The sequence below is a fragment of the Thamnophis elegans genome, chromosome Z, assembly GCF_009769535.1.
Source record: "Thamnophis elegans isolate rThaEle1 chromosome Z, rThaEle1.pri, whole genome shotgun sequence".
Classification (NCBI taxonomy): domain Eukaryota; kingdom Metazoa; phylum Chordata; class Lepidosauria; order Squamata; family Colubridae; genus Thamnophis; species Thamnophis elegans.
The window spans coordinates 103635859-103648489 of record NC_045558.1 but is presented as its reverse complement, the minus strand read 5'-3'; the positions used below and the strand labels follow the sequence as shown (position 1 = coordinate 103648489).

The 12631-nt window shown below is 37.1% G+C and overlaps 1 protein-coding gene across 15 annotated transcripts in view; it reads left to right on the top strand.

Annotated features, from left to right (window-relative positions):
- SPOP (speckle type BTB/POZ protein) overlaps positions 1-10057 on the top strand; it is an 88597-nt gene extending 78540 nt beyond the window's left edge. For all 15 annotated transcript variants that reach the window (XM_032235188.1, XM_032235193.1, XM_032235191.1 and 12 more), the window contains 3 exons: positions 292-414; positions 2504-2646; positions 3813-10057. In XM_032235188.1, the coding sequence (XP_032091079.1) occupies positions 292-414; positions 2504-2646; positions 3813-3957 (411 nt within the window). In that variant the 3' untranslated portion in view covers positions 3958-10057. The remainder of the gene's footprint in view (positions 1-291; positions 415-2503; positions 2647-3812) is intronic.
- The last annotated feature ends 2574 nt before the right edge of the window (positions 10058-12631 follow it).

The following is a 12631-nucleotide window of genomic DNA, read 5'->3' as shown; positions in this document are numbered from 1 at the left end:
CAAATTAACTGTTATTTTGACTTTTAATAAGATACAAAAATTAAATTTAATCTGTTTTCTTAACCTTAACTTATATTTTTGAAAGGCAATCGTTGCCATTCACCTGAGGTCAGGTGCAGCCATCAACCTAAAAGATCTGAAGACGCCCAGAATCACTAAATGAGATAAGCAGCAATATAAATATAGGGATGCACCCCTGCATACAGAGTTATTCTTGCTGAAAGAGAGATTTAGGCTAGGAAAGGTATCTCTTGCCTCAGAATAATAATTTTCCTCTCCTCTCTGGTACAGAATCGAGTTGAAATCAATGATGTGGAACCTGAAGTTTTCAAAGAAATGATGTGCTTCATTTATACGGGAAAGGCACCTAATCTTGACAAAATGGCTGACGATCTGCTTGCAGCTGCTGACAAGGTAAAAGGGAAAGTTAGCTGTTATCTTGTAGAAAAACAAAAATTGGGAGAGGCTAGAATAGACTCATGATGTCAATGTATTTGGGGTATTTCTATATTATCCATCTTAGCTCTTGTTTATCTCTACCTGCTCATAATCTTGAGTAGGCATGTCTTAAAGTTTTTATCTTTTGGAACCCAATATTACAAGCTGACCCTATTGAAGTAGAATGTAGCAAACCCATAAATCTATTGTCAGAGGATAACATAGGCAGAGGAGACCAGTCAGGATTTAAAAAAACATATAAAATTCCCATCACAGCACATTCTAACCTCCAAATCATCTGTGCTGGTCTGCAACCACGTAACCATTGTTTCACATAGCACAATATTCTGGTGCTAAGATTAAATTGGTAGATATGGTTTTATGGTTTTATTATTTATAGGCCGCCCTTTTCCCTGAGGGGACTCAGGGCGGCTTACAATATATAGGGAGGGGAGTACAAGTTAGAAAGACATAAAACAATACATAAGTAAAAATAGTACACAACATTCATCATTCGGGTGGGGACGGATTACGATCTTTATCCCCAGGCCTGACGGGATAGCCAAGTCTTGAGGGCTGTGCGGAAGGTCTGGACGGTGGTGAGGGTACGAATCTCCACGGGGAGATTGTTCCAAAGGGTCGGAGCTACTACTGAAAAGGCTCTCCTCCGTGTATCAGTGAAACCAAGTTACATTTCTCTTTCTTTGTATATACTTCAGTGAATAACTTAAAATTGTTCTGATCAAACTCCACACTGGCTATCTGCCTCCAATCTAATATTCTCCCTGAATTTCCAACTTGTATACTTAATTGTATCCCAGCACATCAGGAAATAGCCAGGCTGCAAGTATGGAACTAGAAGCAGAGATATAACTGAGAAGGATGGGTTTCCAGAAACATGAATTATTTGTGTATTCTCTAGTAATCAGTTAAAAAAAAAAAACCCACTGGAGATCCAAGCCATATTTTAAGAGAAGAAAGCACACATGAATTTAGAATATGGCAGTTGAAGCGTTAACATTTTAAAGAACACTCCTCCCCCTAACCTTTCTTCTACATATTTTTCCACCATTCATCCATTTGTATTTGCACAGCAAAAGCTACCTTGGTATTCCAGCATGGTTCTGTAATAAATATGTTTAACACCCACTTAGCTGCAGCAACACTTACATAACACGAGTAGAGTGGTGGTACTGAATGGGGGTTTAATTGTTGAAGAGGTTTTGTGACTTTTTATATAGTTCCCTTTTCTAAACATCTCTGGGTGTCTTTTTGAAAACAGAAAGCAAAACCTTTTATGGCAGCACATAAAACCTCTTAATACTTGCCCAAGAGGTTATGGAACAGTTTGTTCTGTCTTCCTCCAGTCTCTTGGGAAAAATACGTAATTATTCTATAAACAAAATGCAATGCCTATCTGAAACCCCAGAGATCTGCCATTGGGCTCTTGGGTGAAGATATGATTAGAGAGTTCATTTTTGTCTTTCCAATGTTTATGAGGAGGATGGGAAGAGATCCTGAGATGCTGTGGTACCTAAAGAACTAATATAGGTTCACATGCAAGCATGCATATTCCCTGTGCTTAGTTCTTCAAAGTTCAGCCCAAAAAATTAATTTCTGCTAACTAATCAGTGTGTTTTTTAAATTTTAGTTCTGGGATCGAGAGTTGGCCCTAATTTGAATATTTTGTGGTTAAAAAGAGACACAGCAATGTGAAGTGCAGCATTGTTTCTGCTTTTAATTTGTTGTCATTTGCTTTAAGAAATATGGTTTCTCATTCTTTACGAGCAACAGTGACTGATGCCTAGCATACATGACTGTGCATGTATTAGTTCTTAGAGATTCCTATTATATAATGTGGCATGGGATTAGCTCCAAATGGATGTTTACTGAAGCCCCACTTAAATCCCCATATATATATATACTAGTTATATTGTAAGTATGATTATCCAACTCACTATGCTTTGTGGCCTGGATTCTGATGCTGTTTCATGTTGCCAGAAAGTTTTGAAAAACTTGGCATGCATGTTTAAACAGTCCTTTTTTTTCCCTTTTTTTTTTGCAGTATGCTTTGGAACGTTTGAAAGTGATGTGTGAAGATGCTTTGTGCAGCAATTTGTCAGTGGAGAATGCAGCAGAGATCCTAATTCTGGCTGATCTACACAGTGCTGACCAGCTAAAAACTCAGGCAGTTGACTTCATAAACTAGTAAGTGGGCTTTTTTTATTTATTCTAGTGAGTTAAATCTAGCAAGGATAATCTTCAAAGCAAAGTTTGGCATTTTACTTAAGTTAGGATGGGCGGAGCGATGACTCAGCTATTATGATGCTGGGGTTGTCAGCTGGAAAGCTGATAGCCTGGGTTCAAGATCTGAGCACTGCGCAGTGGGGTGAGCTCTCATTACTCACACCAGCTCCTGCCAACCTAGCAGTTCGAAAGCATGCAAATGCGAGTAAATAGGTACCGCTTCAGTGGGAAAGGTTACTGCGTTCCGTACTTTCATGCAGGCCACATGATGACGGAAGCGTCTCTCAGACCACGCAGGCTCCCTCGGCTGAGAATCGGAGATGAGCACCGCCCCCTTGAGTCGGTCACGACTGGACAGGGGAAACCTTTAACCTTTTTTTCTTTATTTATTTAAGTTAGGATGTCTTTCCAGAGTCTGCATCCTAGAGATACCTTAGAATTCTCTTATTCTTCTTCTCAGCTTAGCAAAGGGGGATGATGAAACCTACATTCAGATCCTCTGCAGGCTACCAGGGGAAACGATTGTGTCTAAGAGTAGCTAAAAGTTCTGTGTCAAGATTTGTTCCTACCCTAAAGATGTCAACTCTGGAGAAATGGCAAATAGCCAGCAGCTGTTCGAATGTTTGTTCTTGTCTTGAATAAACAGATTCTTACTACAGCATTCCTCAAGATGGTTCTGTCCAGTTGTGTCAGAGCTGCAGCTCTCAGAATTTATCATCCAACAGCTCTACTGCACATATAGATGAAGCTCCTTTTTGGAAAGGGACATTTTTGTTCAACTGTTTTTGCCAAGGAAGATGGCAACAGCAGTAATACTAATTCTGCTTCATCCCTTTAAGATTATTTGCCTTTTTTGTTTACCTTGTTTTATTGTATGCCAGAGTCGCAAATATTTGAGTTGGATGATCATAAAAATGTAATAAAGAAATAAATAAATATGCCTCAAAATAGTTGTACAGGAATAGAGATATCTTTATTAAAGAATAATGTCCAAAGGTGTGTAGTGCAAAATACAGTTTCTTGTGTCGAGACACATTTTTAGACTGGTAATATTTAGCTGAGATATAGTTGATTTTCATTAACATTTTTCAGTCTGGTAATCTTGAATTCTTAATTATTATTTTCAGCCATGCTTCTGATGTCATGGAGACTGCAGGCTGGAAGTCGATGGTAGTATCTCACCCTCATTTGGTAGCAGAGGCATACCGTTCACTGGCCTCTGCACAGTGCCCCTTTCTGGGACCCCCACGCAAACGACTGAAGCAATCCTAAGGCTGGGTCCCCACTGCACAACCCTCTTGTCTGTTTTTTTCTTAAAAAAAATTGAAGTAGCAACAGAAGCAGTTGCTTCTCCAAACTTGACCATCAGGTAGATGGTGCAACCTGTGGAGTTTTTTATTTTGTTTTGGGTGGGTCAGGGAGGGTTGGGAGGAAGAGTGTTTTGGGACATGCAGACTTCTAAACAAAACAAAAACCAGTACCAAGTCAACTTTGAGACAAACGGGGGAGGGATACGCTTTGGGAAAGGGGATTGTTCAACCTTCTGTTGCTGCATTTTCTGTGTGTTTTCCTTTGAATGGCTGAGTCAAGAACTTAAAAGTTGACTAGGCATACAATTCCACAATCTTAAATGGAATTTAAAGTGAAAAAAACTACAAGAGGCTTCTTCATCTGATAGCACAGAAGAAATTGGCATGCTTGGAGCAAAGAAGACATTTTCCTTTCTTTGGGAAATCAATTGTGGGGAATGGGGGAAATGAGTTGGCCGTGGCAAACCAAATCCCATGAAAGGAAGCATCAGTGGAATTTCTGTTGAAAGATTTTTGAAACAAGGACAGACCTTCCAACCCTACTGAGATTTCTGCATTTACCGTCCAGCCATGATGAGATGATTGCTGTGTCTTGTACATGAATTGGGTTGGAAAAGAAAGAAGCAGATGAATAAATCTTGTCTAAAAAAGCTTCTTAAAAATGCTGATAAAGGGACTGCTCTAGGATATACTTTCTGGAAGACAGGGGTAGGATGGAGACAGCCATTATCAGTTTTCAGGAACCATTGTGGTTCCTCTTCACTTGGAATGGGATATCCAAGAACAATGGTTAATTGTTTAGATATTGTGGGAGCTTTGTTCCTCTCCTATTTTTCCTTCTTTTTTTTTTTTTTGGTTCTCGACTCCCGTGATTCCTCCTCCACATACAAATCTTTTTTTAAAAAAATAATTGTTCATGAATACTCGTGTCAAAGATTTCTGTTCTGAGTTGCTAAAAACAACAGAGTATTTGTATTCATCTACTGGTTTGTAGAAAATTTGGTCCTGTTTCATTTTAAGCCCATTTTCTGTTACAGGTAAAATGTTCCAAAATTGTGGTAAAGCTCTTTTTCTCCTTCTGAGTTTTTTTTGGGGTGTGTTTGTGTGTATAATTACTCTTTTGTACTGTGCGTTGCTATGTCTTGTCTTCATGGGTTTTCTTTTCTTTTCTTTTTCTAAAACCATTTTCTCCAAGTTTAGATTTAGTTCTATGTGTCTGTTTTATTGATGCAAATATTTCACATCCAGGGATGATAGGAGCAGCTGCTAAGGTATTGGTTTAATACTTTGGTAAGATCTTGCTCTGAGAGTTGCCCTCTCTGGGGACATGAAGGCAGGTATTAGTTCTTCAGTATTTTATTTTTTGTATTTTTATCTTTTTCCTTTTCTACAAAGGAAATTGGCTCAAGAGATAAGTATCTGAATCTCTCAACCTATCGATACCTCAAGTAGAGATACTGCATACCACTTGGGATGGATAGAGTCTGTCCTATGGGATCCTCATTTTATCTCTAAGCTTGAGAAAAAAAAATCCCTAAAGAAAAGCAGAGAAGTAATATGATATGGAGGAACACTACTCCAATTTAATTATAACAATTTACTCTGTTGATAAGCATAAGATTTGCATTTTAGACAACGGGAGTGCAGTTGATGCAGCGCTTTTTTGGACATGTCCTCAAATTCCTTTGCCTAATGTTGCCTAGCCTCACTAGAGCAATGAAGTAAAGATAAAATATCCCTCCATTACAGAGATGGTTTCTGGGAGATTTTTTTGTGCACAAACTTTGGCTTTGTGATGGTCTTTCACAGAAGTACTGACCAGATTTAATCTACCTAGTTTTTCAGCCAGTTACATACTGCCACCTAGTTGGCACAGTGATGAGGAGGACCTGAACAGAAATTTAAATTTGCTCCTTTTTTAGGGCTTCATTTATTTTTCCCATTTGATATCCCCGCTCACCAACTTCAGTTTTCAGTCTTTCTTTTCAAGCTGATTAAACTTTTTATAGCTTGTGGACATGCTTTGCTTTCACTGGATTCTTTAATTAGCCTTTTGGACCCAAATAATTTTCCTTGTTATCTCCCTTTTATTTTACCAGTGGCTTGGTTTTAAGTTTTGATTCCACTCTTCCCTTGACTTTGCTTTAGAAAATGTTCATTTCTTTTGAGAAGTTGTGGCTGCCTTATAAAATGGAAATAGGGGGTAACTCTAGTGAAAGTGGAGCCCAATATCTTTATGTTCAGATAAATGGGACAGTCCTTCAGGTAGAACTGTTTCAATTTTAAATGGCCTTAATAGAGAACTGTGTCAGTTAATGGTCCTATATCTGGCAGAAGTTTTCCAGAAGGTGAAAATAGGCGAGTCTTAATCATGAAGCAGAGCAAACCAGAAAAGAAGTTAATGAGCAAGTGATCTATATACTAACAAGCAGAAGTATAGAGAAAAGGAGATTCTTTAGATAGAAAATACCAAGAAAGAAGAGCAGTTTGAGCTTAACTTAGGCTGGAACTGGTAGCCCATACCGAAAACAGGAGTGAAATGATCATCCTTATTAGTGGACAAGTGTTAAAGAGGTGGATTAAGACTCTGGAAACCTGTGCAAATTCTTGCCTCCAACAGAAATGTGCTATGTTTTATTGCCCTTCCATCATCCCTGTTGTGAACTGGATGAGGATAATATTGATCTATCCTGCAGTGTTGTAGGAGTTCTGGGATTTTTCTTAAAAAAAAAAAACAGACACAAACACACACACACACACAAACACAAATCTATAGCTCGGTAATGTTTACTCTTTCTCAGCAAAAAAATTTGATCCAAAAATGACACATATGTGGTGGTGACTCAGGTGGGAATGTTCAACTTCCTTTTTATAATATTTTTAAAAAGACGCCTAAAGTAATTGTCATACTTATGACAGGCTGATCAACACAATCACAGCAAAGATGCCTAAAAAAACTGACTTTAGTAGCCAGCTAAAATACCATTTTTCCTGGCATCTTTCTAAATAGATTTGCCCCTTGTTAGCATTTTAAGGAATAGTTAATGGCTTCTGCATTTTGGCTAACACTTTAGACTACAACTATGGATCTTCCATTGTAAGAGACAGATTAACATGGAATCATTGCATTTGACCTTGGAAGACAAAGAAACCTTTACGTATCACAGCAATTTTTCAGATCTTAAACTTGCTTGAAGCCTTATCCATTAGGCTTGCACTACTCATGTTCGGCAAGATTCCAGTAAACCCAGTTTCCCTGCTTAAAACGGCATTTTGAATAAGAAAGCAAGATTTGTTAGCAATGCATCACATCTGCTTCTCTAGGTATGAATAAAAGGGTTGCTGTAATTACGCCAAGAAAAGAAGCTGGGTTGTTTACCAAAAGGTTTGCTGTTACTTGACAAAGATTTCATCCCCATTGGATTTGCAAGAGCAGCTATAACTGCTCAGGGAGTCTCTTGCCTCAGCTTCTACTTGGAAGATGCAGACATTCTTGCAAGAAGTTAAACGGACTTTGACATCACCAGCCTTGCCTTCTCTTCAGGGAGGCATTTGACTGGAAAGCGAGGCTGGTTTTGGCAATCACCTCCCTGGGGGAGCCATAGGCTCAAGGGCAAGAAAGGCAACCTCTTCAGGGATCTGTGTGGCCTTTTCTTCCCCAAAGGAAAGAAGACTAAGAATGTGCATCCTGAGTAACTTAGGAGACTGCTTCCAAGCAAGGAAGGAAAATTTTATTTCTGTGACTTCAAGCGAAGAGACACATTTTAATCAGGGAGAGTGATGGATGGTTCATTTAACAGAAGTATAGTAGCCTGGGATAATAGAAGTACAATTAGTATAGGAAATAGCCCAAAACATACTTTTGAATCCATATTTGTTTCTCTTAACCTAAGTCCATTTCTCAATAAGAAAAAGCTAAGATGACAAGGGTTTGATGACAATTAAGAACAGGAAGAGAAATTGTTTTATTCTACCAAACATGTCCACTGATTCATTAATGCCACTTATTTCTGTTCTGGCAGGAGCTTGTTGTCTATAAAGAAAGAGTGTTAAATGATAAAATCAGGAAAGGGAAAAATAATTGCAGGCTTCCAGGCTTCTTATTTTTCTATATCCAAAAAATGCCCTGTGTCATAAAACATAAAATGCTTAAATTGCAAGCAAGAATAATGTATTGGTTTCCTCAGTTCTGTTGTAGCCTAGGACAACCTTTTGTCCTATCCCATTATGACTCATACTTAGAAAATTGTCATATCCATAAAAAATTAACAAAATACACTAGGAAGTAAAGCAGTCAAAGCTTAAATAAGTCTGCTGTTATTTTAGCGCTCTCACGCTGTTTTTTTGCTCTATTCTGAACTCTTATCTTTTCTGTTAATTCACAGCATGAGATGCTTTTGTGTGTTCTAACCAGAAATAAGACTTGATGGGGTGCATTGTGCAAGTACCAGGGGAAGATACATGTAGCAACAAACACTGAATTGGAGGGGGCATCATTTAGAGCTACATTTTTAGTAAACAAAATAAGCAAAGCTGTGTCCTGATTAATAATCCCAAGTCAATCACTACAAAACTAACGATCTAGTAGAATATTCCTTATGAAGTAGAAGGTTTCTTATGAATGGTGTACTTTAGATGCTAAAATTATAATATACAATGAAGGCAAAAGCATGATTGATCTCAGGAGAGGAAGAAAGGTCCAATCAGAGCAGTCTGACAATAGAGCCAATTATGTTATGAGATGGTGGACTCATTTTCAAGCAGAGACTGGTCACCATCTGTTACTGATGCTGGATAGAGAATGTGATTCTGCTATCTAAATGGCTTATTCCAGCTATATTATTCTAAGGGAACATACAGAAAAATAAAAGCTGAAGCTACCTACTAGCCAAGTGGAACATACAAAAAGAATATATCTGATTCACTGTTCACAGTGCGTTTAGGCTTTTGAGATGTTCCATTTTCCTTGGACCTGTGGTCGATGGTGCATAAGTATGTATAAGAAATTTGGGAAGGACTTGAAAACCTTGCTTGTTTTTTGCTTAGTATAAAATTAAGGAAACCTGGTATTCATTGTTGTCTACAAATGCCTCCCCCCAACTGTTAGAACTCTAGCTCTTGAAGAATGAACTTAAATATTAAGAGTTGTTCATCAAATTTAAGGAGTGGAATTAAAATTTAAACACTGTAGAAACTTTAGTACACCTGTACTATGAAAACCCAAACAAAATGACAAAAATGACTGGTTTTTCTAAAATATATTCCAGATTTAAAGTAGAAAATAGAGAATAGGATGTTGGAGGGCAAGAATTGTCCAGAGTTATGCCATCATATTATCAGAACAATAGCATAACATGTATGTATATATGATTGTGATTATATTTGATACATAGAATGCCCTATTCTTTGGTTTTGTTATTCATACTATAATTGTTATTAGGAAAAAAATAGAAAAATCATTCAGGACTGACAATAGCTTTAATATTGACCAAAGTGCACCAAATCTATCTGTACCATCTAGACCTCTGTTAAAAAAATATGGATCTTTTCCAGGAAGCTTAATCACATTTAAAGCCATTTTAAAAATTGTGTTATCTAAGGATTGAATGTTATTCATTTTAGCTATGAACAGATCATGGAACACTAAGAACTTAGTGTGACTCTATGGCTCATTTCTGGCAATAGATGAAGATACATTTTCATATGGCAAAAAGGCAAATTTTGAGTAGTAATTGTATACTGTATTACTATTTCCTTTGGCAGATGTTTTACGTCTTAAGTGTTAAAATACATAGATATATATTTTATTGCAAGGGGGAAGGAAGTGATGTAAAGATATTACTTAAATCACATTCCATATATTTATACTCCATTTCTATTCAATCCATAATCAAACTTCTCTGAATGGCATGGAGAATGTCAGTAAGCAATCCAAGATTATACAAATAGCCAAAAGCAAAATAAATATACAAAAACAGCAAGTTGGTAAGGACATCTGGAAGATGGCATTTGATGATTTGATCTTTGGAGCATGCAGTGATCAGTAACTCTGGTAAAGTGATCTTAAGATATTACATATGTAGAGTGCAACCTCCCCAAACTTGGTACCTTCCTTTCCTTGTTGGTTTTCATCCCTCATCAATCAATTGGGAAAGAGTGGCACCACCCATCTGCTGACTTAGCATGTTAGATCGTATCAGGAATGGGAAGTTTAAGGATAAGGTCAATTCAGCCTAAACACTCTCCATGAGATCATAGAAGGCCAACATTTCCTATATTCTCTAGAGATAAAAGTACCATTGTGAAAGATCCATGCTGAACAAACAGAAATCATCCTGACTTTTTGATTCTGCCCTTGAACTTAAGCCTTTCCTTTAAACAGATGGAGTAAACAGATATATTTCCAGAAGTAGCATTACTTTGAGCTTTTGGAGAAAAATGCATCCAAAGTTAGAAAAGTTCAGTACAGTAGTTCTGAGAACATCCATCTGGGCATCTTTATATTTCAGTGAGCTGCTTAGGAACTGCTCATGGACAACTCCAGATCAATATTTAAGTGAGAAAGGAGGACATGTTCAACAAAGCAAGCAAAAAAGATATTTGAGTTCTTTGAATAATGTATGTACTCGAATAGATCTGCAACCCAGTGTTGCCTGTGCTTGTATCACATAAAAAAAAATCTCTGTTAATACTGCTTAATTAACTTGATACATTTTTTTACTTCGAGATGTCTCTAAAAAGAGGAGGTACTTTGGGAGAAATTTTCCTATATAGTGTGTGACATTGCTGCACCAAAGAGCAAATACTGTATTTCACATTTTTCAATCACCTCTCCTCTCTGGTAGTTCATAGGCTCTTTAGCATTCCATGTTCCAATTAAATATTAAAATAATATATTTTGATGCAATTTTTCTGATTGAGAAGTATTGGCAAGCAGGCAGGTTTCCAAATATTAGAAAGTTGTGTAACAAAGCAACAATGCTTGAAGTAGTAGTTCCAGCCATAAGTAAGTACAAGAACATCAGAATAAATTTGAAAGGAGATTCTTAAATATCCAAGAATAAATGAACAATAAAAGCATATTTTGGCAATTTCTGATCCAGTGTTAATTACACTCAGTGAATAGCTATGGTGCTGAGGGATGATGGAGCTGCATTCCAAAAATCTGGAGCTCATTCCAACTCTAAAACTACAAAAAAAATGGTATAGCCATTACCTTTGATCACATGTAGAAACAAATTTTATCTAATCATCTTGCCCATCATCCATGGAGCCTCATCAAAGGGGACAGTACATCTGTGGATGGTGAAGAATGTGCCTTTATGGCCAAAGCAAACTGTCTAGCAGCCCACTATACAATTTTGTCTATTGCAAAATCCCTTTAAATGGTTAATCAACGTTACCTTGAAGAGGGATAATTATTTGGTGGTGGTATTATCCTCAAGCTTCATTTATCAACTGAAGAGTGGGATTCAGTACCTTTTTTTTTAAAAAAAGCAGTAATTGATACAGCTGAAGCCATCTGGCAATGATAGGATCAGGGCTGCAGCAAACTGTTCATAAACCTCCCACCAATGCCCCTCCTGTCTGCCTTCAAAAGCCAAATTGCAGTTCTCCCTGTATGGCTTGTGTTGTGCTAGTGCTACCATAGAGTGGTGTAAGCCAGATGAACAGTTGGGAGAGCTGAATCCCACAACAAAGGGAGGGTTTATTTATGTAAAGCATAAATTAGTTCCTTATTTATTTGTTTACCTACCTAACAAACAAACAACCCGCTTGTAAATCCAAAGATGGTAATAAGCAATGTTCTTTCTATTTATTTGATTCTTTGGGGAAACTCAGGGCACTTTTCTTCCAACTAGTCTACGATATTCAGTAAAAATAGTTTTCATCTTTTCCAATTCTGCTTCCCAAAAGAATATACTGAACTCAGATTTCAGGTTTTCATTTTGTAAAATCAGGACCAAATTAGAATCCAACAAATCTTTATATTACATTTGCAGTTTGTGTTGTCAAAAATAACCCTGTGGGTGTCCACAGATTTGATCTTTGGCAACTCAGAAGCAAATATGAATATAAATGGAATCTTAATTTCAATCCTAGTTATTTTTTAAAAGCCTGCTTTAAAAAAGAGAGAGCCTATTTTGACAAATATATGGCAGTTTTGTTGGCTAAAGAAAAATGTCTTGAAGTAGAATTTGAATGTAATTATATTTGTGATCTGTAATATTTTTGGAGGTCTAGCGAAAACACTGGTATCCATGGAACTTTGGAACCTAACATGTATTACTGCCTAACTTTTATATGCCAAGCTATTTTGGAAGTGTTTTGTGATATATTTCAGCCCCTGTGAGCTGTGCAGAGTGTACCAGTATTAACACTGGCTAAGTTAATCACATAGGCATATCATGGAAATATAAATTGTCATTTGACATATAAAAAGCTTACAATATACAAGGGGTGAGGAACCTATAGATATTCTAAACCTTAAATCCCTGCAAATATCACTAGTAATCAAGATGACTCATACAGCTCAGAACTGAATTTCTGTAACAATTGACTAGCCAAAGTTTTAGAATTCTATTTCCCTCCATGCAGTGTCTCAAACAAAATCAAGCCACCATTTTAAAAGCAGG